This window comes from Anastrepha obliqua, chromosome 1, assembly GCF_027943255.1.
Source record: "Anastrepha obliqua isolate idAnaObli1 chromosome 1, idAnaObli1_1.0, whole genome shotgun sequence".
Classification (NCBI taxonomy): domain Eukaryota; kingdom Metazoa; phylum Arthropoda; class Insecta; order Diptera; family Tephritidae; genus Anastrepha; species Anastrepha obliqua.
Window position 1 is genome coordinate 40,886,684 of NC_072892.1, and position 27,600 is coordinate 40,914,283.

General features: G+C 36.7%; 4 protein-coding genes across 5 annotated transcripts; 1 reads left to right on the top strand and 3 right to left on the bottom strand.

Annotated features, from left to right (window-relative positions):
* Positions 1-2,712: 2,712 nt before the first annotated feature.
* Positions 2,713-5,788, bottom strand: LOC129253287 (exocyst complex component 8). The gene is made up of 8 exons (XM_054891593.1): positions 5,635-5,788; positions 5,095-5,250; positions 4,711-5,038; positions 4,519-4,660; positions 3,807-4,455; positions 3,608-3,738; positions 3,129-3,527; positions 2,713-3,056 (listed from the first exon to the last, which is right to left on the bottom strand). The coding sequence occupies exons 1-8, from the start codon at positions 5,684-5,686 to the stop codon at positions 2,868-2,870; spliced, it is 2,046 nt and encodes a 681-aa protein (XP_054747568.1). The 5' UTR covers positions 5,687-5,788; the 3' UTR covers positions 2,713-2,867.
* A 1,009-nt stretch (positions 5,789-6,797) lies between these two features.
* Positions 6,798-8,143, top strand: LOC129246648 (charged multivesicular body protein 2a). The gene is made up of 2 exons (XM_054885393.1): positions 6,798-7,234; positions 7,345-8,143. The coding sequence occupies exons 1-2, from the start codon at positions 6,922-6,924 to the stop codon at positions 7,794-7,796; spliced, it is 765 nt and encodes a 254-aa protein (XP_054741368.1). The 5' UTR covers positions 6,798-6,921; the 3' UTR covers positions 7,797-8,143.
* A 1,073-nt stretch (positions 8,144-9,216) lies between these two features.
* Positions 9,217-10,679, bottom strand: LOC129246632 (UMP-CMP kinase). Its single transcript, XM_054885392.1, has one exon. The coding sequence runs from the start codon at positions 10,461-10,463 to the stop codon at positions 9,657-9,659; it is 807 nt and encodes a 268-aa protein (XP_054741367.1). The 5' UTR covers positions 10,464-10,679; the 3' UTR covers positions 9,217-9,656.
* A 1,850-nt stretch (positions 10,680-12,529) lies between these two features.
* LOC129246605 (tRNA (adenine(58)-N(1))-methyltransferase catalytic subunit TRMT61A) lies at positions 12,530-13,777 on the bottom strand. 2 transcript variants are annotated; one of them, XM_054885391.1, is made up of 4 exons: positions 13,589-13,777; positions 13,035-13,530; positions 12,795-12,964; positions 12,530-12,717 (listed from the first exon to the last, which is right to left on the bottom strand). In XM_054885391.1, the coding sequence occupies exons 1-4, from the start codon at positions 13,718-13,720 to the stop codon at positions 12,556-12,558; spliced, it is 960 nt and encodes a 319-aa protein (XP_054741366.1). In that variant the 5' UTR covers positions 13,721-13,777; the 3' UTR covers positions 12,530-12,555. The 2 variants fall into 2 exon arrangements, with proteins under 2 accessions (XP_054741366.1, XP_054741365.1); XM_054885390.1 differs by having other exon boundaries at positions 12,530-12,732.
* Between the last annotated feature and the right edge of the window lie 13,823 nt (positions 13,778-27,600).

The following is a 27,600-nucleotide window of genomic DNA, read 5'->3' on the forward strand; positions in this document are numbered from 1 at the left end:
CGTGAGCCAATAACATTCGAATTTTCAGTTAGAAATTTCATTTCGGTGTTATAACCCATTTAATTTCGTATGAGATTTTTTAAAAATTTGCTTTTTCGAACATATTTATATGTGTGTAATAAAAACCGAAATTCGATAATGGAAAAATTACGCTTTGAAATTTCGATTGTTTCACTTTATATTGGGGTTTCCCTTTCGAAATTTAAAAAATATATACATCAGCATAAGCTGAGCGAATTCAAACTTGTGCTTGCAACTTGTTTTTTATATACTAATTTTCGAACATAAATTTATGTGTAATATTAGAAATATAGAATTTCGTGAAAAAGTTTATTGAAACAGCATACTTCTAATTCAATATAAATTTCGAAAGTGGTTGATATCGACTAAATTCTCGAAAATAAGTTGCGCATAATTTTAAAATGAAGAAAAATTAGTCAATATTCTTGTAATTCGGAAATAACGAGTGAAAAAGTTTTATTCGAATTTAAATTTTGCTAACATTCAATGGATAATTTTTTCTTCTAACTGATCAGTTCTGCATACTTACTTTACTTCAGATTTCGTTTTGTATTCTATTTCCATACATTTCGAAATGGAAAGCAATACAGGCCGAAACTGGTTATTTTAGATCCTATCTCAAAATAAACTGTAATATGTATATTTTCGAAATAATTTTTCGTATAAAATTTTTTACGAAAACATTCATAGTTAATTTAGGAGTTTTGCTTATTTTCAAATTTGCTTTTATTGTATTTTTATTATTAAATTTGAGCAAAATCGCTCAATGTGAGTATGTTTTGCAGTCATCCCTCTGATTTTCCTAAAACGGAGTATTGGTTTTGTTTAGGGCACATCTCAATACAGCATAACTTCCCCTAGCGGGCACTTCTATTAGACAGATACTTCCCTAGCGCGCACATTTTTTCTTGCAACATTTCTTAGGTACCGGTACAAATACCCTCTCTTGGCCAGACAAAAGTTGACTGACGGTGAGTGCCACCGAACTTTTATAATAAAATTAGAAATTTTATTCGTTTTGGGTCTTCTAATTAAATTTCGTTTACCTTTAGTTTGTGGAAGCTACATATATGTATATATGTAAAAAAAAACCTAATTACTAAGTTATGTTTTAAAGATAGTTGTTTAAAAGAATTGCGATCGAACTCAAAATATTTAAAAGAAATTAAATTCCATGATTTCTTTTATTTTTAGTATACTTTTTCAAAAATCGATTAAGCCCGTTTTTGAACCCCATATATACGTATATGTGTTTGGGAGAACGCACTTACCCAACAATAAAGTTGAACGGTAAAAAAAATAAAACGTAATGCAAAAATCGAAAAAGTACCAACAAGACGTGTGAAGAAGCTAAATTAATTCTACATATATATAGTTTATATTTAAAGTATATAATATAGGGTATATATGAAAAACTGTACTTTTATTAAGTAAAAGAAATAAATTTTACATTCGTAAAAAGCTATAAAAGTTACAAAAAAAAAAAACTGAAAGCATTGAGAGTATAGCGCATTATCGTTCCACTCTAAACTAACACTGCTTTAATTATATACAACTGTAATTTAATTTAAAACGTAAAGAAACGAACAGCGCTCCATAAAAAGGCGTTTTGTCATTTATTTTTTACTTGTGGGTTATATGTGCGTTTTTGGGCAATGTTTTGTAAACTATTTTGAAATTTACGAAAAATCCATATATATAATATATATATAGAAGAAGAGTCATTTTGAAACACACCAACAATAAGTATAGTAAAAAAAAAATAACCGTTGCGCAGGCAAACCTACAAATATATAATTTCGATTTTTGCGCAAAAACGCAGCAGATTAATTAAAATTAATTAATGTGGTTATCTATGTACATAATTATTATATAACATAAATTAAAAATTTAATAATAATCATTATAACTATAATGATAATAAAATGGAAAAGTATATGTGTAATCAAAGTAATACGAAAACAAGAAGCATATTGGTGAGTTTATTTATTTAGACGATTGTGGAACGTGCCGTTATTCATGAGCTTTGCTTTTATCATTCCCATGGCAGCCGGTTCTACGTTACCGGAATGACTCGGGTTTTTATTCCCGACCAAGGGCTGCCGCCCCAGTACACTAGCCCTGTCTAGTGATCTACTGCTACAACAATAATCTTTGCTTTTATACAAAAAATTAAATACCCATTTTTGCCTGAATATTAGTTTGGGAAAAAAGAAATTCAATATTTCGGCGCAAATGACTTAAAACTGTTTTATGGTAGATCTTTAGCTCCTGGGCGATGCTACGACTACTAACATTTTCTTATTTTCATTCAATTATTTTTGTAAATTTATCGACATTTTCTTTAACATCGAAAATGCCTGAGCGGAATCGACGAAACCAACCATAAACACCATTCACAACCATTCCCACGACAGTCGGTTCTACGTAACCGGAACGACCCGGATTTATATCCGGCCAAGGACTGTCACTTCAGCAACATTCCTCGCATCTGCACGGGAAATGTTTATGCTGCTACAAATACCATACCAACAACCATTCACGATTTCACTGTAAAATGTACGGAGTTTTCTCTTTGTTGACTTCCATTGTTATCACCCTGTAACTTACAACTGAATGGAGCAAACAAAAAACAGCAAACTATTTTTTCTAGTGTGGAATGTCACCTTGACAATGAGCACAAACTTTAAATTGTTTGATCGATACTTTACGAGAGCTCGATCACTACAGCCATCTACCGAGAAATGGATGTTTTATTCCCCACGCTAATATTATATAATATAATACATTTGATAATTTATATGCAGCGCACTGATTCAAAAGCGCCGCTTACTCGCTCGCTTCCCTTAGAATACATCAGTTTGGTAAACACTTCGTTGCTTGGGCACAGGCGCCATCTGTTTGCGCAATTGACGTTGCAATTCCTGCAATATTTCACATTTTCGTTCACTGCCGCTTATGCGTTGGAAATTATCAATAGCAATGGGCAATAACTCTTCAAGTAGAAACAGTTTATTCTTAAGCACGAAATTCGGCTAAAAAAGAAGGGTAAAAATTAGTAAGTGATTAAATGACAATAAATATAAATATATGTATGTCTTTCTTACATCCACACTCAATCCCGCTACTGGCTTCACGGCTTGTTGGGCCAACATAAGGTCCCGCAACAACATCTCCAAATTGGGCCATAGCACCTCACTTTTGGCCAAGTAGGCACATTGCGCCGTTAATTGCAAATAATGGCGTGTAAACATCACTGTGGATTGTGTGAGATTAATCCAAGTGTCGCCTGTGGTATGTGCACGCATGTCGATACCAAGTGCATCCAATTCTAATAGCAAACGTTTTAGGTTGCTTTTGGTTTGCAAATTGTATGGTTGCCAGGTGTCTTCACTACGTCCAACGGTCTCCAGTAAACGTACACGTGATTCCTCGATCAGAGATTCTAGTGTGCTGCGTAAGAGGCCCTCGAGGTGGTAGGACAGGTCCAAACCGATTTCGGTTAGCTGGAAAGGAAATATGCGTGAAAAAAGCGAAAACACACAAGTTACTTTTTTCTTGCTTATATTAAAGTAATTGTGCTGACCTTAGCGCACGGCATGCGTATGCCTTCAATGCACTTTGCTACAGCGTCCAGGTGTGTGCCTTTCGTAAGGTAATGTTTTATTAGCTGACTGGCAAAGTATTGCAGCTCGGCATTGCACCAAACAACGAGCGCTGCAAACAGAAACAGAAATGTGTGAAATAATGGTTTAGATATGTTTACGACTTTTAAGACAACTTACCGCTAACGCATGCCGGTTGAGCCTCGAAGGCACTTAAAAATTCACATGCCACCTGTGCCAAGTCGCAGAAAAATAACTCCGATATCTCAGCATTATTGCGACGCGCCTCTCGTTGTGCCGTACGTAAAGCCATTGTGGCGACTTTAAGCAGCGTGCCGCAAGCCTGTCGTGCACGTCCCATTTCGACGAGTATCTGCAACGAACGCCGTGAGGCACGCAGCGTTACTTGCAAATTGCGACAATGACAATTGGAAAGCTCCTGTAACAGCACATCAGTAAGTTGTGTTTCTAATGTTTTCACTTTCTCGTTGATTTCTTTTGCATTTAAAAAACTTGCGTCCTTTGCTAAATAATCTTGTGTACGTTGAATTAGCGTTTGCGCATCTTCGAAATGCCTTTGAGCGATAAGTGTTTGTATTTCTTCGCTAGCCGTCAGTATCCATTCTGGTCCATAGTTTTCTACAACTTTTCCAGCGTTTGCATCAGTGGGGCTGAGTTCGGAGAGCAACGATTTAGTGTCACTTGGTGAATCCTTCTGTTGTACTGATGACTGTTTGGTTTTAGGTGGCTGCGGCGCAGGTCCCTTTTTGTTCGTTTTCTTTTGTTGATCAAAGCGAAAGGCAACTTCCAATTTTTCTATCCACTCCGTCTATAAGTAGGTTATACAATGCTACAATACATATAAATATTATATTGAACAAAAGTTTTCTACCTTGCCAGCGGCAGTAACACTTTGAAAGATCTTTGAACCATCTGGCGTTATTATATTTATTGCATTGCGCACGCCATCTAAATCTTTAATATTAATTACAGCAATCTTCTTGGGATCATACTCAGTAAGAAACTCTAAGCGTCTGTAAAGTGATTATTTATTAAACGTAGGAAGCCATCATCTTTTACTTACTTGTCATGTTTGACTTTGCATACGATAAGCACATCGTTGAAGAGAAAGAAAAATACACGTTGTATTGGCCGATAATCATTAGCGTCCAATTCAATTAGAGCACCCTCGTTTAGAAATGTTTTACCCTCAAGATTTCCATTAAAGCCCTGTACCATTTCCTTCACGGCGCGTGTAGCATGACTATTTTCCACTTCCTCCTGTGTAGGCTGTTCATCACCTTCTTCGCTTTGCTGCGCATTGCCTGGTGTTTTTTCGTCGGTCAGTGAGCCGAGTATATTACGCTGTTCGATGAGTATATGGGACAACTGGTACATTTCAGATTCGAGATCTGGAAGAAGTGAGTGTCAGTTAAAAAGTAATAATAATGGTCTTATAAATAATTACGTGAAATTTCTTTTGCAGTTTCGATGAATTGCATATAATTGGCATATACAGATTTTTTAAGTGTTGCTGATGTCTGATCGCAATAAACTTGAATTTCCTTCTTGCGTTGTTGCAAATCGGCGCCACCAACACATTCCTTCACTAGTTGTTTGGTGTCTATAAGTGTATAAAAATATTTTTTTTTATTTATAATAGGTGTTTAGGCAAAGCTTCTGCATTTTAATGATGCATGTCTTAACGTTGTACCATAAATGTAGAGCTACACTTTTGTACCGCCTATGAACGGCAGATAACTTTTAATAAAAAGCATTTTCTTTACGAAAAGCTTCCCGGAGGTTTGCACTAATTTTGTGCTAAACACTGTGAGCAATATTATTTTCGTATATCGAGTGTCTGTAGCGGAGATCTTTTCCAAATGTTTTGCGCGATATATAAGCACAAACGTACTGGGCTATTTCATTCGTCCGAATGTTAATGTTTTTAAATTTAAATAATTTTAACACATGCAGCGCTGTGCCAATTACAATTCTGATTACTTACATTTGTCTACACTGAAGTCGGGTTTATCAAAATCCTTCATTAGCTCAGCCATTTTGGTTGAATATAAAATTTAATACTGTTGGAAAAAAATTCTTCACGTCCACGGCACTCCCCCAAAGCGCTGTCAAAAAAACATGAACAGCTGTGCTGTGTTATCTTGTGTGCATTTAGAAGAGGGATGTGTAGGGAGCGGGGAAAAGTACTCTGTCAGTGTTGTTAAGCATGGGAGAATTAAGAAAGAACCGTAGTGGGAAATGCCAAAAGTTTTTTGTCAACACGGCATTTTATGATTTTTAAGCTGGTTGAGAACAGGTATAGAATAGAACTAGAAGGAGGTTTGCATTTCTACCTAAAGCTATTTTTTGCCCTCTATTCATCACAATACCTTAAAAGGAAGGTATATTGGGATTTCCGGGTATTTGTCACAGATGACATGAGTTAATGGACTTTACCTGAGCCTGTGCAAGTGGCTGGACAATGAGCTTTCTCAGTTTGTCTTTAGGAAAGCTTATGAGATTCTTAAATCTCTTCCTCAATGGTAAGTTGTCGCATGGCAAGGAAAGGCTCGGTTCTATTACTAACGAAGCCGCAACCTCTCCAGCCCATTGCAGATGGAGAACTCCAAATTCCCTGTGAGACTCGCTAAACACTGGCACATCTACGTTCTGGACACTATACTTATCTAGAATCGACCCCGACATACTAAACATATGTCCGGCATGTGGGATGCCTTCACAACTGCACAACACTAACCACCTTTTCACATACCGTTTAAACCCACTCATCTAAAACCCCTGTCCCTCTGGAGCCAACCTATCGAAACAGCATGTTTCCTGGGCATACATTTAGATGGGCCTGACGAAAACGACCGGTGGTATACTCTACACTGACAGGACTTCTCTTACTGCTACACCAACAACAACAACATGGACTCCAATGAATTTGGAAGGTCCGAATTAGTTGTAATCAGCTATCAAAATCTTGTCTGAATTTTAAAATTGCATAGTGCAATTGATTCAAATTAATAAATAGATTTAATTAAATTAATTTTAAATTTATTTAAATTAACTTAAATGTTTAATTAAACTTGCCACACTGTTTGGCATTCTGTTTGACATTTGCTTTTCTAGAGATTTGACATTTGTGGATGAGTAATTTTTTTGTTTTTATTTGGATTTGTCATCACTTCGATAGAACGAACAAAAAATACGTAGAAATTTAGAATTATTGAACACTTAGTTTTTTACATTTGTTGCCTTTTAAAATTATTACGATAAACTTCTTATCATGGATTGGTTGTTCGGCAAGAAAATCTCACCGGATGAGATGCTGCGAAAGAACCAACGCGCCCTGAATCGAGCTATGCGTGATTTGGACAGGGAGCGTATGAAAATGGAGCAGCAGGAAAAAAAGATTATTGCGGACATAAAACGCATGGCCAAGGAAGGTCAAATGGACGCAGTGAAAATTATGGCCAAGGATTTGGTACGAACACGTCGTTATGTGAAAAAGTTCATGCTGATGAAGGCAAACATACAAGCAGTCTCCTTAAAAATACAAACACTAAAGTCGCAGAATACAATGGCGCAAGCGATGCGCGGTAAGCAAATAGAAAAAAAGTATACGGATGTGATGACGACATTGACTACCTTTATGTTAAAGCTAGGTAGTAATAAGTGTTTCTTTTGTTTTGTTATGCTCTGGAAATAGGTGTTACTAAGGCGATGCAGAATATGAATCGTCAATTAAATCTCCCACAAATTCAAAAGATATTGCATGAATTCGAAAAGCAATCTGAAATCATGGATATGAAGGAGGAAATGATAAACGAAGCTATCGACGATGCGATGGAAGATGAGGGTGACGAGGAGGAGACTGATGCAGTTGTTTCGCAAGTTCTTGACGAACTAGGCTTGCAACTGGGTGAACAATTGGGAGATTTACCCACTGCTACTGGTTCGTTGTCCATTGCAGGGGGTGCAAAGAATACTCCAGCTGCTGTTGCTGCCGGTGGTGTGGGCGGAGGTGCCGGTGGTGGTGCTGGTGGCAATGGCGGCAATGGGGGTAACGCTGCGGCTGCTGGTGGCAGTGACGCTTCGACACCTGTTTCCGACGCAGATGCCGACTTACAAGCTCGTTTGGACAAATTACGACGGGACTAGAGATAAGATTGCAATCGAAATGATAAGCAAACATTTTTACACCGGCTGTCTGCGCTTCGCTACACAGTTGTAATATTTGATGTATTAATATATGAACTTAAGTTTTATACTGTGGTAGGTCAGGAACTGTATATTTTTCTCGTTGAACTTTTTTGTTTTTTGGCATATTTGCACGCTGTTAGGAAAGGCGAAGCGCATAATATTAATGTTTTCATCTACTATGTACGAATGTGTGAACCCGAATCTGAGAAAATAACATTTGATCAATCACTGTCGAAATGCTGTAATTTGAAATACTATATTTACTTCTATTTTGTGTTAATTATAAAAACATGTAAGAAATTCTACTTTTGTTCTTTTATATTATTCGCAAACAAGTGATTCAAATTTAGATATATTTTAATATGCTTCCGATTTATCTCCGACTATCTCCATATAAGTACAATTAACTGTTCTAAATAATTAGTTGCACTGATTTGAACACCATTTTTTGCAGAATTATTTGATATTTCAGAATGTAGTAACAGAGTTCTGAACCCGCTACGGCTATAAAAATATGAAAACCATAAAAAGCGTTCGCACGACAGTCTGTTCGGCGTAACCGGGACGACCTGGATTTATATACGCCCAAGAACTCACTTCAGCAGCATTCCCCGTATATGTATGCTGCTACAATAGCGTCGGGTTGTTTCGAATTATATATATTATAATAATAATAATACAACGCTGTGGAAAAAGTATCTTCCTACAGTCTCGTGGCGTAAAAAATTGGGCACAAAACATTCTTATTTCAGACAAAGCTCGCAATACTTCCCAACAATCACTTGATAATTAAGGTTAGGAAGCAGTAGGAAAATAAATGCCGCTGTTACATATGGGATCTTTGCTTTTACGACTTTAAGTAGGGCGAGTCGTTCGATGATGATGAATAGTTAACTCACTTCCAAACGTGCCGCATGATTCTACTTTCATTCCTTTTCTGTGCCTGACTCGAGTTTTATAGTTTCGGCTTTTCATTGGGTTTAGTGGTCAGCCTTTCCGAAGCAATAAGTCAATTATAAGGCATTAAAGTGAGTTGTAAACACTTTAAGCAGAAAGGGAAGGTACGACTGACTAAAATTATAATTAAAAATATATAAATATATATATAAAAAAAAAATAAAAAAGAATTGCGCAAACATTCTTTATATGTACTTGCCCAAAGTGGATTCAGTTGGAGTCGCTTCTTATTTACCTATACGAGCAAATCAACTGTTTATCACAATAGTTATTGCGCTCGTTTTGTTTACTTTATTGTTCGTATAAGAATTCGTTATCTCTTTATTTGGAAGCCAGACGTTCGCCTTAGCAAAAGCCGATAACAAACTGATAAATGAATTGCAAATGATTTTTTTTGCTGCGTCATCTAAAAAAAACAATATTTGTTTTTTTTTTTTTAATTTATTCTTGAATCTTACAACTAAGTTACATACAATTATTTTAAAAGTGTCCACAAACTGACCTCTACGTAAGATAATTGAAATCATTACTAAACCGCCTGTGTACGAATAAATTGGTATTACGTCAAGTCGTCATGGAAAAGCTGACTTTGACTCCGTACAATCACAACGTGACAACGTTCAACGTTCTTTTGTTAAAATTTTTTTTTTTTACTTTTCGCTAGCATTAATAAAACCAAAGCATATTATATACTACATACATACGTATATATTTATACACATACATATGTGTCTATAATTAAGTATTTTCTAATATCCCATTTTGAATAATTTAATGATCAGGTGTAACGTCTTTCGCATTACATATATTATATCACTAAAACGCAAGATAGAGTTGTGTACTTAACAGCCTGGAGCCGCTTTACTGGAAGCCTTTGGCTGCAAACACTTCTTCCACATGTTTGAACACTTCTTCAGCACTTGGACTGGCATCGATTTGCATCACTTGTCCCAATTTTTCAAAATGTTTGATAATTGGCAACGAATCATTGTTGTATGTTTGTATGCGCTTCTTTAAACTCTCCAAGTTATCGTCACTACGACCGGAACCACTTTGGCCTCGGGACAAACAACGTTCAACACACTTATCTTCGCTGCAGTTGAAAAATAATACAAATTGAAAATCAACTTTGTCAGCCATCTGACGGGTCCAGCCGTCCAGATTATCTTGATTGCGTGGAAAGCCATCAATGAGAAATCTATGCTTTCCAGAGTTCTGCATCGCCTTCTCGAGCAGAGAACATGTCACTTCAACAGGAACAATTTTTCCATTACGTATATAGTCCTCGATCAAAGTACCAAACTCGGAACCCTCACGTGCACGTTCCTCTCGCAATAAATCGCCCGCAGAGAGATGTACAAACTGGTAGCGCTCCACAATTTTCGAGCATTGTGTACCTTTACCAGCACCAGGACCGCCCAATACAAAAACAATTTGAGGCTTCTGTTCTTGTGGCATTCTGTGTTGACTTATCTTCGTGCTGGAACTGTGAGTAATTGTATTTTTTATTAAATGTACTATCGATTTGTTATAAAATCGTGCCGACACTGCTAACTGCTGTTGTGGTAAAATAATGTGACAGCACGCGGGTAGAGCTATTGAATAGTTTAACTTGCAAAGGTCACGCTGCAAATATCTGCCACTACATCGAATTGCTGCGCCGAACATGAAAACGCGTTTCTTGTATACGTGTACTAAAATGGTTGATTTTTCGCTTCAGTCATACTTTTCCCACATAATTCTTCATGGGCTGAATGATGCGCAGACTTTTCAACTTTTGGATTTTCTTTCATGCAATAATTGGTAAGGTCGCGGAAGAGCAATGTACTGCGCAGGCAAGCACGCCATCTCGTTTTCGCAGGTGAGTACATACATTTCACACTGCCATATTTTCTTTGGAGGTATTGCCTTCACTGTCACACATAACCAGTGGGAAGAAAATCCAATTCAAAAAAGTCGTTGTATTTCTGCATCCAAAGTGCACTTAATTCGTTTAAACTGGTTTTTTAATAAAATATGAAGTAAAAAAGATGTTATAAAAAAGTGAATGTTTCATTATGCGTTTGCTATTCTTATCAATTAAATAAGAGTTCAATATGTGAAATATAGCAATTTATTTATTCTATTCTGTAACAGGGGGTCTCTGATGGTAAAAATATTTATTTGATAAATGCGAAATCTTTACAAGCCCTGAAGGAAATGTCGATGGTTAAACTTACCGATTCATATTGACTTTGTTATCTATACTATTTACTAAACAAAAATACCCCATGCTGTAGACATTTGCTCGTCATTGAGATTCTACTAGAGTACACAGAACCCTTTTACATTTAGATTTTTATAATTGTAGTCAACACTAACTAAAGAACGATTTGAGCTAACTGAAATAAAATTAAGCTAATTTGCCAAAATGTTGTTTTCAAAAAATTTAACAGCCATTGAAGTGGTTTTAAAAGTCACCAAAACTTATTGTGAATAATGTGCTTGTTGAAGAAGGCCTGAAAGTGCTGTTTTTTTATTTCAAAATTTGAAAAAAAGTTTACTAAACGAAAAAGTAGGCGGTAGATAAATCTATTCGCTGCTTCGATTTTAAATTTCACTTTTGATTTGATACTGTTGCCACCACAAAGATTGTGTATAAATGAAAATACACCAAAGTGGCAGTTCAGTGCATGAGATAAACTTCATGTCACGAGCACTGCGATTTTTTGAACGCTCTCCATTTGATTATATCGCATGAGATTATTTGCATGCAGGGAGTAACTACAGAATTACTATGAAATAAAGTTCTCACAAATCTTTAGAGGTTTTACGTTTATAAATATTGTTTATTTATGTTTTTGTTACGTTTTTTAAATGATTAACTTTTGTAAGTATGCAATAACACTTTATTTAGTTTTTAATAATTAGTATTTGTTATATTTCGTAATAGTTTCTGAATAATAGTAATTTGATACAAATATAGGAAATTGAATTAAAATTAAATTAAAAAATGTGTAAAACGACGAAAAGCAATACGAATACAAATACTCATAAAAGCAACCACAACTACAACGATTTAGATGCTAACAATGATATGTCGGATGAATTGAGCGCGTACAGCTCGGAGGAAGACGAGGTGACATCACGAAAATCGCGAAATATACAGCAAACTGATGCTGCGGATTACGAGAATGGGGGCAGAATGTAAAAATGTAAATTAATTTGTGTGGAAGTAAATTACAAGTGATATTTTCATATTTGAGCCGTAAGCCCTGGCAGCTAGTGCTCCTTTTTTTTTATTGTAAAATAATAATTTATTGTTATTTTCCATATATTAAATTAATTAATTAAAAATATTTAAAAACATTTTTGTTTTTAAGATTTAATAACGTTTTTATTAATTAACTACAACTAATTTGGTTTTTGAAGTGACAACACTGACTTCAATATGTTTATTAACATTTTAAACAGCCTAAAAAGCTTCTTACCGTTCAAATGTGCCTCACCGCCTGCTTCCCGGCTACTTATTTCCTATTATCATCTTTTTATTCTGATTTTCCGGGTCGCCTAATTTATTTTGGATAGTGGATAAATTATATTCAGCCTCGGCATTCTTTAGGCGGTAAGGGCCTTAGTTTTAGGGTACGATTTCCAAATTCGAATTAAATATTCTATTGTTTGTGTGCATACGTTTGGCAACTTTTATTGAGGATCTTAATACAACATCTTTTATTTTATATTTTTATTAACAAAAATATCGTACTATGTGAAACAGTCGCTATCGCACAAATGCCGGAGGCAGTGTGGCGAAGGTCAAGTAACCCGTATGTCCTGGTAGCGTAGGAGGCGCAGAGGATGTAAGCAGTTTTTTGGTTTCCTTAGGTGTTTTCACAGGTCCAGTCTTTTCATTAGTTGTATCAGTGTCAGGTTCATCCGCTATCTGTGACGAAGGTTTCTACAAAAAACATAATGGATTTATATAATATATATATATATATATATAAATCATTCAACTACCTTATGTTTTAGGAACTCTAAGTCGAGGACTGGAATCGTTCTGGTTTTAACGATATGCTCCTGTTGCAGTATTTCTATTGACCGAATCTCTGTAAAGCCATGTTCCTGTAAAGCAATGCAGCAACGTTGTGACTGTTCAATACAAGGTGAAAAGGAACAAAAACGACCACCTAGAGAAATATTCATGAAAGTTTACTTTTTACAATTTTTCTGCCATTACACATGTGGACAATAGCTTACCCTCGGCTTTCAAAGTTTTTACAGCAAATGGCACAGCCAATTGTGGGGCGGGCAAGTCTAAAAATACTGCATCTGCTTTGCCTTCCAAATCATTGTCGAAACCCAGTTGACAAACATCACGATGATAAACGCTAACGAAATTACCTAAACCATGCCGCTCGAATTCTTCACGGGCTTGCTCCACTCTCGCCTCATGGAAATCAAATGTGTGTAAATGTCCACTAGGTTTAATGGCACGTAGGAAATAATGAGACAGGGAACCTGAACCGGTGCCTGATTCGACTATGACCGAGCCGGGGCGTACTTCCAGTTGAAAGAGTATCATACTAATATCTGGTGTGTAAATGATTTGGGTGCGATGTGGCAAAGTTTGTGTCCATAGTTCTGGATTTGGCTGCAGCACATAGGCCCAACCTTTGGAAAGTTCCACTCGACTGCCATAAGCGACCCCGATTAAATTGCGCACCTTCAATGCACCGTAAGAAGTTTGGAATATCTGCACAGGAAAGTTAACTAATAAATTGCAACATAACAATATTTCTATACTCGTTTACGTGTTCAATGGTTTCGCCTTTCTTGTTGACTATTGTGGGTGTCGCCTCGATTGCGTGCATTGAATTAACGGTGAGATAAAGTATTACCGTGTCGCCCTCTTCAATTTTATCTTTTGGCTTAAGAAAACTCATTTTTGGTAGTTTTTTATTTAACAATAAATAACTCGGTTGATTTGCTATAAGAAAACACGCCGTATTAAATTTGTAAACAAACATATTGACATTTCATCGGCACTTTTTAACTGTTCCCAGCTAATTCACGTGTTGCCAAAGTAATGGGTGATTCAGGTGACTGTAAATTAATATTTTATCATTTTACTTGATATGAAATTTTTTTAAATTGTTATGTATTTGTTGAAGAAATACTTGTATAAATAGCTCCAAATTATATATGCAGATATATGTATAATACAATATATTTTATATGTAGATACATATATATATATTTATTTAATATATATATATTTTAGACTTGGAATTGGCGTTGCATTAAAATTACGCAAGGAATAAGAATTTGAAGAAGAAAGGTAAAGAATTTTTTAGTTACATATGTGTTCTTAAATTATTTCTATGAGTTAATATTGAATCATAGATCTTTCTTGATTCGAAATGACAATTTTGTTCGTTTTGTTCCACATACAAGTAGAGGCGACCCAAGAATGATAAATAGTTTCTGTGCACCGTGGCGGCGACCTTTTGCCTTTTTGACCGTTTACACTTGCATACATTTCCAACTGACTTTTTGACGTGATAATTTTGCGTCGTTATCTTGCTCAATCGTCGCTATCTTGCTCATTTGTCGTTATCTTGCTCATTCGTCTTTATCTTGCTCATGCGTCGTTACCTTGCTTGAACTGCAAGCGAGAGCGCGGAACGAACAACAAAGAGCACAATCGGCCCCCGCATTCGGCAACGTTCGACATCTGGCTCTCTCCTACTTGAGTGAGCATATATATGTATGTATATGCGCATTTGTATATAAATTCACATATTTGTATTTGCATATGCCTTCTTCCTGTGTGCATGGTAATGAACCATTTCTCTGTTGAGAATAGGAAAAGTAGGAAATGAAAGGGAGTGTTTCGAGTGTAATGTGTCTTGAAAAAGGCAAATCGATGATGTTGCCTCTTAGTGTTGTTGACTTATTACATATATTTCATGAATTTGACTTTACAGACAATCTTTTTTTTTTGGAAATGTTGAGACGGATGAGACCAGTTTACGTAAAGACGTGCTTTTGCCATTACCGTGAAGTATGCTCTGAAAAATTATTCCGAAAAACGTTTAGTTTACGTGGTTAAGTTAGATCAGAAGTGCTTTCAAAGCTGGGAAGCTTTTTTGGGCCGGGTAATCAGGAACAGGAAGAAATTCTGAGTGCTAATGGAAAAGCACAGGATATGATGAAAGTCAAATCACCGGACTACGCTGGCAAATCAGTCATAATATGATTCATATTCGATTCACACAATACGAATCAATAATTACAGGGTTTGATTGAAAAGTAATGAGCCTTCCGCGCGGAGCGTCTGCCAAGCGATCAACCGAATCGGCTGGTGGGGGAGAATGATCGTTGGACCTTCCCCTTCCACTAGAAACCGGTCCCAGTTCGCTGGCAACAGCGGTGCAGTCAACAACGCTACGCGCGTGAAAGCTGTTTTAAAAGTGTGTTAGGATTTTGCAGTGGCGAAGGTGCAGCGATCGTTGGAACAACGTTACTCGATCAAATTTTGCGTAAAGCTAAACAAAACGAGTACCGAAACCATTGGACTACTCAAGGAGGCTTACGGAGACCAATCTCTGTCCAGTGTCCAGGTAAAACGGTGGCACAAGTCGTTCAAGAAAGGCCGGGAGGACGTCGAAGACAATCATCACGACAATGCGCCGGCGCACACCGCCTTCCTCTGCACCTCTGCATTGGCCAAGATGGGGGTTCCGGTGCTTCCCCACCCTCCCTACAGCCCAGACCTGTCCCCTCCGGACTTCTTCTTGTTCCCGCGCCTGAAAAGAAAGCTGAAGGGGAGGCGTTTCGACTCCATGGAGGCGATCCAAAAAACTGTGACAGCCGAATTGAACGCGATTCCGGCGGATGAGTTTAAAAAATGTTTCCTGCAGTGGAAGGACCGCTACCAGCGGTGTATTGACACTCAACAATATTAGTTGTATAAGCCAAAAAAAATGTTTAATAAAACTGCTTAAAAAAAATAAGGCCCATTACTTTTCAATCAAACCCTGTATTTAATTTTACATTTTGATAGTACACTGAAACCTCTCCTAACGGACACCTCTATTAGACGTACATCTCTCTTGGGCGCACATTTTTTCTTACACCAAGTTTTAAGTCTAAATTTCGAAACAAATTTCTCTCTCTGGTCAAATACTCATTTTTTATGGATATTTTTTAGGAATTTAAGAAAATAAAATGCGATCTTAAAAATATGATGAAATACAAAAAAATCATCTCCACAAATTTTGTTGAGTTCTATTTATAGAAAAAAATCGACGGCTTTTTTAAATCACCCTGTAAAATGTTATTAAATTTAAAAATTTTACTATTTTTAAAGAAAAATATGTGCACCAAAAATAACATGCAAAGTTAAATATTTATTGTAAAATGCAAAGACAACAACTATCATTGTGAAATAGCTGACCACAAGAAAAATGTATAAAAATAGTAACAGTGAAGTTACTTGAAGTCAAAATGAGATAAACAAAAAACTAGAACTCACAATAATAATCACTCGAAAGTAAATAGTTGCCCGTTTGTCAGTCGATTAAGCAACGGGATAAAAATCTTGATATGCCGACCGCAGTCGCAGTCGCAGTCGCAGTCACAGTCGCAGGGGCAAACTACTTGCAATTGCGCAACTTGTGGCAAGTAGAAAAATCTCTCATGACATACAAGTGATGTGTGTTGAAAGTGCGCGACGCGACTTTGCTTGACCGCCAACATTACAACTGATGTGCACCGATGCCGGCGATGATGCGCCGATACAACTGAAGTACTGACTGACTGACTGCCTCGCTGACTGCTATACAAGTTGAAGGACTGACTACTGTCAGCAGTGGCCAACGAATGGTCTAGTGAATAGCAGCAGTGTTGGTTGTTGTTGTTGTAGCGACATTGTTGGTCGAATTGACTGTTGGATGTTTTGACAAAGCAGCTGCTGAGTTGACTGACTGACTGACAGACACTGTTGATGGTTCGCTGCTGTATGTTGTTGCGGCTGTAGCTTTTATAATTTAAATTTTTTCTTTAATTTTGGTGTCTTTAATAGAGGTGTCCGTTTGTTGTTGTTGGTTTCGATTGCGCGATGTTGCATAATCAACGCTTAATACGCATTGCATAAATGGCTGGAGAAAAGTTCGTGGAAATGAAATTCCTGCGACGAATAAAAACAGCACTAAGAACAAACGCAACAAAAACAACTAGTGCAATAAATAGCAACAAATAACACAAAATTTCGAATTGTCACTTGAGAGTACGCTTGTATACTTGTATCAGGTGCATACTCGTACAACCGGAATTTGGGAAACAAATTATACCGTTATTATTCGAAAATGATAAATAATATTTTATTTTGGGGTCGAGATATGACTGCGCTTATAACTGCGTTATAACTGCCCGACTCACGATTTACACATCGACGTTTCGAAGATTGAACGGATGGTGAGGGTGTACGAATAGTTTTCCATCTGCCAGATTTGGTGAGTAATTTCAAGGCAGAAGTCTTCTGAAGTGTAGCAAATGACGCCGAGTTATCATTTTTTCATACAACCGGCTCTGACGTATTTTACAAGAGACTAGTTAAGCACAGAACTCTTTTGAATGGTAACTGGAACCAGCTTTAGGTGGACTTAACTTGGGCTCCTGGGCATAAAAATAACCCTATACCCGAAGATACCAATATACAAACAAGGGATAATTCCTTGATAACCTAAACAAAAAAAAACAAAAAAATATTCCGAAACGGGTGCCGCATTGTATACGCCTGAATACAAAATTAAAAGACTATAGGATCTATTATCGAAGTTTACGTCTGATATTGCAAGGCTCGTCGCCGTTCCTACTGGGCATTAGGGGAAAAATAGTATATAATGCAATAAATGGTATAGTTACGTAATAGCCGCGTAATAGAGCAAATCGTGCTAAAACAACAAACAATTCCAAGTAGTGCAGATTTTAAGTTAAAACCCAAATGTTAAGTTATTTCAAATGCATAAAACAGTAAAACTAGACAACAGATGATCCGCATAGAGTGCGGAGTGTGGCTGGACAATGCCAGCTCAGGCCTACTATTTCTTGTTCTTTAATTCGCCTTTAAATTAGAATGCCAGTAAAACGGGATGACGGAAAGTTTTGTTTACATTCAATCCTTTGTTAGAAAGTGAATAGGCGTTTATATTGTCATTTTGTGATTTGGGCGCTTTCTGTGTAAATTTGAATTAAATAAAAATACTGTGAGAAAAATTTGAGCATTGGTGAAGCATTTAAAAAGAAATGGATCCGCCATTTTGAATTTTGGAAATCTGACTTTAGATTTGTAATCAGCGGCATCAAAAACTCCCTAGTAACAAGTTTCAAGCAAATCGGATAAATTTTTAACATTTTCGTCCGCCATTTTGAATATTGGGAATCTGACTACAGGTTTGTAATCAGCGACACTAAATACCTTAGGAACACTGCACTTTTCATTATATCTTATCTTGGGTGTAGATAAGTTCCTATGTTCATTTTTTTCCCTACCCCCGTAGACATAAGTACACCCCCTACTCTAAGGGTGCATGCGAACAATTTGGGTTTGGGCTTATTTCAAAGAGCAAAGTTCAACCTTCAATTACTGACAATAACGAAGATCGTAGCACGTCAGGATTCTGGTCCACAATTTTTGAAAAATGGCCAAATACCCTATTTTTAGGGGTTTCAACCCCCTTTTTTTTGAAAACCTGACGTGGTGGAAAATTTTTGAACTCGGATTCGTGCCCAGCGCGAAAATTCCCTTCGGGAACACCGCATCAGAAAAATTGAAATTTGCAGGGCAGTGATATTAGTTGCACTTCTAAAGCTTTTATCACTACCAAACTGTTTTCCATTTTCGAAAACCAATTGAGAAAGTATTGACCGTACATTTTCGATTGGGTTAAAGTTGGGGCAGCTGGCAGGCCATTCTAAAAATCTTTTTTTTTCCGCTGCCAAGAGCTCTTTTGTTGCTTTGAAGGCATGCGTTGTCATGCTGGAAAGTCCACACCTCATCGAAATTATCATCAAAAACACGTGATAAGTACTTCGTCTAGAAGTTCTATATACTTGACGCTATTCACTTTTGCGGCTATGAAGCATTTGGGTTTTTGCCTTTGACACTAATATGTAGTAGCCCAAACCATGACAGAAAATATAATTTTTAAAAATCCAAATGGTTGCATGAATGCCGCCCCCTTGTCTGCTAGCTACTATCTAGTTTATAACTGTTTGAAGTGAAAAAGTATTAAATTGGATAAACTACTCTGATGCGAAATCGGATTTTTAAATTCCATCCAGTGTCATTTTAAAAGTAACTGCATATTTCTTCTGATTTTTTTATTTATGTAAAGTACTCTCCTGGTTTGTGTTAAATGACCAACATAATCGCATCACATATTATTCGTAAATTGCGATTAATCTTTATTTGCATGCAATGCTCGCCATTTAAGTAGAAGTGAATACATATCCTTGTGCGCACATCCATCCAGTTTATGTATGCATTTGTAAATATATATATGCGTGTAGCTGTGTATATGTATGTAAATCTAAAGGCGTACTGCCAAGCGGGCAATGCGGTGGACAAAAGCAGACAAAATCGCCTGACAATTAGTATGAAAATTTGCTAACAAACATTTGGCGGCGATCAGTGATCAGTCAGCGGAACAACACAACAACAACATAACAGCAGCATCAATGCACACTCTAACCATCAATGTTTAGATGGTAACGTGGAAATGTTAGCGGCGACAGCAACAAATGTGACGACAGACAATTTAGTGGCAGCAATGATGTTGCAGCAACGGTAATACAACAACTCAGCAAATGCAGCTAACCAACAAAGGTCCAGCTGCAATAATAACAAATGCAATAAAACAACAACAACAACAACAACTACATGTTGCTGCTTCAATTCAAGAAGACACCAAATAACACAGCACATCACAGCAAAAAAAGGAAAAGGGGGAAAAAAGAAAAATAAATTGTGTCGGGGTGAGGTGAGGCAAGCAAGTGTGCGCACATTTGCATGTATGAATGTGTGTATGAAGTGTGCTTGTGAGTGTTTCGCAGCTAGCACCACTCCAAAGAGCAGCACTTAACATCAATCAGCAACAGAAAACCGCAACAGAAGTTGACATATGAGTAAACAAGCAGTGCGTTAAAGAGCAGAATGTCGAAAGATGGTGGGCAGCCAGCGGTGGCATGAGAGAGAGAGAGAGAGAGCGAGCGAATGGAGGCGGGCAAAGGAGGTGAACGTTCAAAAGAAAAACACCGCAAAGCGTAGACCAAAAATGGAATAGAATGGGCCGACTAGAACTTGGACTTAAAGACACTCACTAAATATCACTACGAGCAGGCATAAATGATGTGATTGTTGTTGTTTCATTTCCTAGCATTCGATGCAGCAGCCTTGTGCGTTGACAGCGTTGTACGTCAGTGATGCTGCAGCATCGGTATTAGAGCTGTTGCATATTGCGCTTTTTTGCATATGCGACACTTAGCAGCGGCAATGCACTCGAAAACAGCAGTTATAGCAACAAGAACAACAATTAACAAGCAAAATTGTGCCTCAGTTATACGAGAAGTGTTGTGGATTGCATTGGACGGCAGTTGGTCGCTGGATGATGCGTCGTAATGTGAGCTCGCTGAATTGTTGTAGCAGAGACTCAGACACCAACAACATCTGCAACAGCCCAATGACAATTAAAAATTATGTGACGCGCATTTTGCCATTTGTTATCAAAACGGTTTTTTTGTAGTTTTGGTTTTCGCACACTAAATGCAGTCAACTCTATGCGACAACTATTCAAGCAGAAGTACAACAACGCATATAGAGTTATTTATATATAAACCCGTATATACATATTTAAACATGGAGCGAGTGCTTGCGACTTGCTCGCTTTAAAGGAATTAAGTACTAGGAATTTAGTTATAACTCGGGAAATGGCAATACTGAGGGATTTTCATTTAGTTCTCGCGCTATGCTTTTATTTTATGAAAGAAAAACATGCTAAATCGAACGGTTTTTTGACTCGATCAAATAGCAAAAAATCACAGGCAGACATATCAGGTGAACCTTATGGCTGTTGAATGGATGGTACTCGTTTCGTTCTTGGTACGACGGTGCATTATCATGCAGCAAAATCCACGAGTTGTTTTCCTGCAAATCCTTTATTTTTTGGCAAATAGCTTCATGTAAACGTCTCATAATGCTCAATTGAGTCCTTAGTTGTCTGACCTTTTGGCGAAAATGCTTGGGGTACAATACCGTTGTAATCCATAAAAACTGTGTGTGTCGTTTTCTTTTTTGACTGCAAACGATGTACGATGGTCTTGGTGCAATCGGAGCTCTCCACACACTCGCCTGATGTCTGGAATGCGTGTCGTACTCATAAACCCACGCCTCGTTTCTGCTGTTGGGGCGGATTCAGCCTTGGAAACCATGTCTTTGGCGATATCAACGTTTGAAATTCAGGTAGGTTGGGACCAAGATTTGTGACCGTTGAGCGACTGGCGACGATTTTTTAACTATATTTCATTAAAAATGCGTTAACTATTTATAAAATAATTTTTGATTATTTATAATAATAATTAATTACCAATTGCTGGGTTATGCAAGAAAATTATAATTAGAATCAAAATTAAAAAAAGGGCAAACAAATTAATGATCATTGATCGTAATGCAAGTTCAACGGCTCTGAAGGGAAGGTATAATATCAATCGCTGACAAAAATATAATCGTTTTATTTTTGTATTAAAATGAGACCTAGGGGTTATCAGTGAGATATGGTGCTACATTGGTTGATATACGAGGTTTGTTCAAAAAATATCGCAAATTTTGTGTTTTTTCAAAAATTATTTAATTTATTCATTAATATCTATTTTGTCCCCTTCAAAGTAGTTCCCATGAGATATTATGCACTTGTGCCAACGTTTTTTTCCAAGCTTCGGAGCACTTCAAAAAATCATTTTTTTTATCTTGTTCAGCTCGTCCTTCGATGCCTTCTCGTATCTCGTCAATCTTAGCATAGCGTCGTCCTTTCATGGGCCTCTTCAGTTTCGGGAACAAGAAAAAGTCACAGGGGGCCAGATCTGGGGAATACGGTGGCTGTGGCATCATTAGTGTGTTGTTTTTGGTCAAAAAGTCGCGCACAAGCAACGATGTGTGAGCAGGGGCGTTATCGTGATGCAAGAGCCAATTTTTGTTCTTCCACAAATCCACAAATAAAGTAATATTCCTTATTGATCGTTTTACCCTGTGGCAAGAACTTATGATGCACAACGCCCCTGCAATCGAAGTAAACGGTAAGCAAAACTTTTACATTCGAACGAACTTGGCGCGCTTCTTTCGGTCTTGGTTCGTGCGACAGCTTCCATTAAGATGAGTGAGCTTTGGTTCCACGTCATAACCTAAAACCCACGATTCGTCATCAGTTATGACCCTCTGGAGCAAATTTGGGTTGTCGCGGACAGAGTCCAACATCTCATTAATAATGTTCATGCGATGCTGCTTTTGGTCGAAATTGAGCAGTTTTGTTACGAATTTTACGGTGACCGGTCTCATGTCAAAATCATTGAAAAAAATCGGAGGGCACGAACAAATCGATATGTTTAGGTCCTCAGCAACTTCTCTAACGGTGATTCGACGATTGGCCAATACCATTTTCTTCACTTCATCAATTTTTTCGTCTGTTGTTGAAGTGCTCGGGCGTCCGGAACGCTTTTCTCGTTCACATATTCTCGGCCTTCTGAGAACATTTTGTACCACCGATAAACATTGCTTTGGTCCAAAGTACCTTCTCCGTATGACACAGTCAACATTCGAAATGCATCCGCGCACTTAATTTCGTTTTTCACACAAAATTTGATGCAGGTTCTTTGATCCATCTTTTTGAATAGGTAAAAATCGAAGACAAGCCGAAACACGTGCAAGCAAAGCAGCTGTCAACAATTAACTGAACATTCAAAATGGCCGAACTCGCATGAGTGAGAGACATAAGTACCAACATATCGCCACAAAAAAATCGAAATTCGAATATACGTAACCTGTGAAAATTCAAAATTCGCGATATTTTTTTTAACAAACCTCGTACAATAACACCATAATTGATTCTGTTCTATTCTCTATCTATTCCATCCTCAAAATTAAAACCTTAAATCGTAGTAATGATCATATTTGCGAGTACCAACATGGCTTTGACCCAAGAATGATAGAAAGAAGATTGCGCCCATCAGAGCGTACGTGACGTCACTTTGCTGAGTTGTGCAGTATTGCCAACCATTTGCTCTTCGCAATAAATTTAGTGCTTTTTTATACCAAAAATGCAAAAATTTTTAAGTTTCGTGTTTGTTTCTTTTTTTTAATTTAAAGCTACCGAAACTTTAAGTTAAAAAACAAACTGTATTATTAAACAAAAAAAGGTTAAAAAAGGTCACTCTGAGAAGATTTTAGTGCTAATGAAAATTTTTTTACTCTTATAAAATTTGATAATTTGAATGTGCAAATTTAATTTTTGGCTCCATTTAAGGTTATGCAAAAATATTAAATGCCCCTCTCTCAACTCTTCTTAAGATTGAAAACCTTTTTACACATTTTAAAAAGCCTTTGAATTTATTGAATGCGAATTAAAACCATAGAGGTGTAATCGTTTCTTCCGGTCATCAATCCTTAGTGAGACATAGAGCATTAAGAGTTATATTCATTGTAAAAATAAACAAGAAAATACCAGGAAATACTAAAGAAACCATGCTGACATTTTTACAAAAAGAGTACCTTATCTAGTTACATAACTTCAAATATGGCAAAAAAGTCGTTCCCTTAACAAAAGAGTCTCGCTTAACAAAAAAAAAACTCATAAATTAAATTGTACATAAGCATAACACATTTATTTAAAAAAACGAACATTTTAAAGACAATTTGTCACGCATACAAAGTTCTTTAAGTGATTCAATAAAAATTTGTTGGGTTATTTTCTTTTAATGGGCATTTTAGTGCGTTTTTATATCCAAAGCTAGGCAACACTGCAGTAGCGAGAGAGAGATTTGACTGCCGAAAGCAGAAGAACACCAACAACACCTGCAATCGCGGGCAATACCACCAGATGTTAAAAAAAAGTAAAGCTAAATAAAACTGAGTGAATTATTTAAATAATTATTAAAAAATGTATATTTTACAAAATTATAAACATGACATTTTAATTAGAACAGCTAGAAAAATGTCATGAAGCAAGAACTAAAACTCCGAGACTAAATAACAAAAAAAAAAATGCTAAATCAAGTTACGAAAATGGTAATCTGGCCATACTGGAGCTAAAATCACGTAACTAGTTGTCAAATTAGCTAAGCGCAAAGTAACGGGACCACGATAGGCGCCATCTCATTATTCTTTCCATCATGGCTTTGACCCATTACTACTTGTACTAATTCAGCACCACTCACACAAATTTAAAATCCCTTTTGGCTACCTAAAGGGAATGAAATTACTTGTAAAAATGGCATCGCCGAAATCTATATTATGATTAACGTTTAGTCTGCAATACTGAAATGGATTTCAATCTACAAAATGATGTTTGATGTTTGTAGATGACGTTCAGTTGTTTTTACAAATGTGCTGTATTGAAGGTTGTAATAATCTTCAAAAGGATCTTTATTATTTTCAAGAACTTAGGCAGCATAACATTACGTTTGATTCATCCCACAGCGCCAGTTCCGTTTACCAAATGTGGTCCACCGCACATTATATCATAACCTCTATCTTCATACCAAGAAATGTGAGGTTTTTACCTATTTAAAATTTGAGAATAGGCTAAAAACGTTTCGTCCCTAAGATCTCTAATTATTTGCTTTGCAAGATAAGATTATTTTAGATAATTTTGAAATGCACCAGGTATTCTTGAACCAGCCGCACTTTAATAACGATAAATGCTGCGTGGTTTCATATAGGAAAAAAACTCAATCCATCTAACCATGATTATACTTTGAACAATATTAAACTTAGTCGCAAAGAGGATATTAAAGACTTGGGCATAATCTTCGATTCAACACTGAAGTTCTCGAAACATATTGATTACATTGTCTTCAAAGTTTTTTCTATGATTGGATTGTAACGTCGAAATACGCAAGACTTCTTTAGTCGATTGACCTTGAAAGTACTCTACGTCTCCTTATTTCGAAACCGACTAGATTATTGCTCATTAATATGGAACCCATTCTACGCTTGCCATATAAATAAGAACGAAAGAGTCCCAAAAGTCTTTACTAAATATGTATTGTGTAAGCTTTGCTGGCCCAAAGGTCTCCTTGGCTATGTAGGCAAACGCAAATTGATTGGCCTACAAAGCCTTAAAGAAAGACGAATCTACTTTTTGGTTCACTTCGTGTATAATCTTTTAAATTACAATATAAATAGCAGAGAGCTACTGAGTTTAATTAAACCTTAGACAAAGCACCATGATTTAAGGCAGATTGATTATTGAGGCAGATCAACGGTATAGAACTAGCTACGCCTTCAATAAAACCATTGCAACAACTATTCTAACCTCGACTTTAGTCTAAGTGTCTGTAATTTTAATTTTTTAACTAAATACTCAGAAACATATAGACTATATAAAATAGTTTGTAAGATTTATCTGAACACTGAATTGAATAAATGAATAATTAGAAAATCGACTGGTTCCAAATAACGTTACTATAACGTGGTGAAACTTTTACACCTGCACACAGTTGATACAAAATAGGCTAGGCATTGCTGAGCGTACGTCCAAATTTAAGTGCAACTGCAACCTATTACCAATTAACGAAAATCCTATTATTTTAAAATGATGGAACTTGTGAAATGACGGAATTTGGTAAACATTTAAATCGAGGATTTAGAAACATAAAAATTATAATTCAGCTGTGCCCAAATGCATTTGAAAATCAAATTTTTGAATTTATTCTGCTAGCATAAATCTTTAAGAAAACAACATGAAAGTCAATGTAAAGGAGTTGAAACACGAATCCCCTTAAAACAGCCTGCAAAACACTACTCGTAAAGAAACGGGTTAGTGCCAACAAATGTTAATACAAATCGCGATAGGCGGCGAAATGGCCAATAAAGCAATGCCTCTTTAAAATAAAGTCAACACGCCCACAAAGCCATAAGTTGAACTGTTAATCAGTTCAAATATAATTTAAAGCAATTTTTATGGCAGCAACAACAACTACTTCACAACCAATAAAAAACAATAACAATTGCAACAACCACAATAGGCAAATTGGGAAGCAAAAACTACATCAATGCTTATGCAGCAGGCAGAAATCAAAGCGCTAAAAATTCAATGAAAAAAATACAACCACAATTGACCGCCCAAAAATGCCAAGCACCGCGGAGGAAAAAAATTTATAAAGCTTAGTGATAAAAATAAAGCAAGCGGCGGCGGCCAACCAAGAAATGAAGCGCAAAATTACTGTGAAAATGCGCCAATGTGCGCCAAAACAACAAATAAACAAAACGTGAAATAGCAACAACAACAATAATAATAATGAAAATAACAAGGCTGTCCACGCAAATACTTTTTGTTTTATTGTATGAGGCGCAAAAGGCATAAAAATTAAAACCAAATGATGAGTTAGTGATAAGAAGAGGCCAAGAAGAAAAAAAAAAAATACAAAGAGCTAGACAGACAGCCAAACAAACTGAGTTGAATGCAAAGGACCTGAGACAGGGTCTTAAGATGAGTACGAAATGAAATGAGTTGAATGAAGTGAGGCGAGTGCGTGGTCGAAGTTTGAGTAGAGTTGCAGTTGAGGTTAGTTGAGGCAGTTAATGTTTTGGGGTTGAAGCTAAGTGGGCAAGTGGCATGCGAATTGGCGCTTTTCGTTTAACGCTGCTGCTGCTGCTGACGTTCATACTCGTATTATGCTTTATGCATTTGCCTTTATTTATTTATTTTATTTTTTCTCTTCTCTTCTTTTTGCCAATAGGATGGCTCTGAGTAGCCCAACCCGCATGCAAGAAGTGTATCAATCTCTTAATCAGATTGCATGTCCACTAATTCGTTCGCGAGCCGCACTAAACTAAAGCGCTGCAGTGGTGCAGCATTACTGCGCTGAGGCAGCAATTGCTGGTGATTTTTATTTTTGTTACTATTACTCGTTTTTTGGTTTTTATTTTTATTTTTGTTATTGTTTTGTTGATTAGTGATGTGCTGGTGGTAGCAACAGCAGCAGCTGCAGTTGCTCGTCGTGGTGAAGGCGTTGCATGGCGATTCTTTGCTATTTGGTGACGTTCAGTTGTTAAGCACAACAATCCAATGTCAGTTATTATTGCAACTACCTATTCGTATTTTCTTCAGTGTGTTTTTGTTGTTCTTGTTGTTAAGTCATTTGCTGCAAAATTAATGTGTCTTCAGATTAGTTGTGGCCAATTTGTGTGCGCGCGCAATTATATTTAGTTAAAGGTATTGTATTTTTAAATCACAAAGAGTCGATTACTATTAAATAACGGGTGATTTTGTAGCTATTATCTTTTTAAACAGTTGGTTTAAATAGCTCACGCACGTTTCGTGTTTTGTTTCACTGTCAAACATCTTCACTTTGGTCTATAATTTAACCATGAATCGTCGTACAAATGAGCGGCTATTCGAGCTATTGTGACTAAATTTAGAACCAAGTTTACATTAATGGACATCAAACCACCAACACGCTTACGTCGAGTTCGAATTGTAGAAAATATCGCAGCCGTATCGGCCAGTGTTAATGATGACCATCAATTATCGATTCGTCGCCGTTCGCA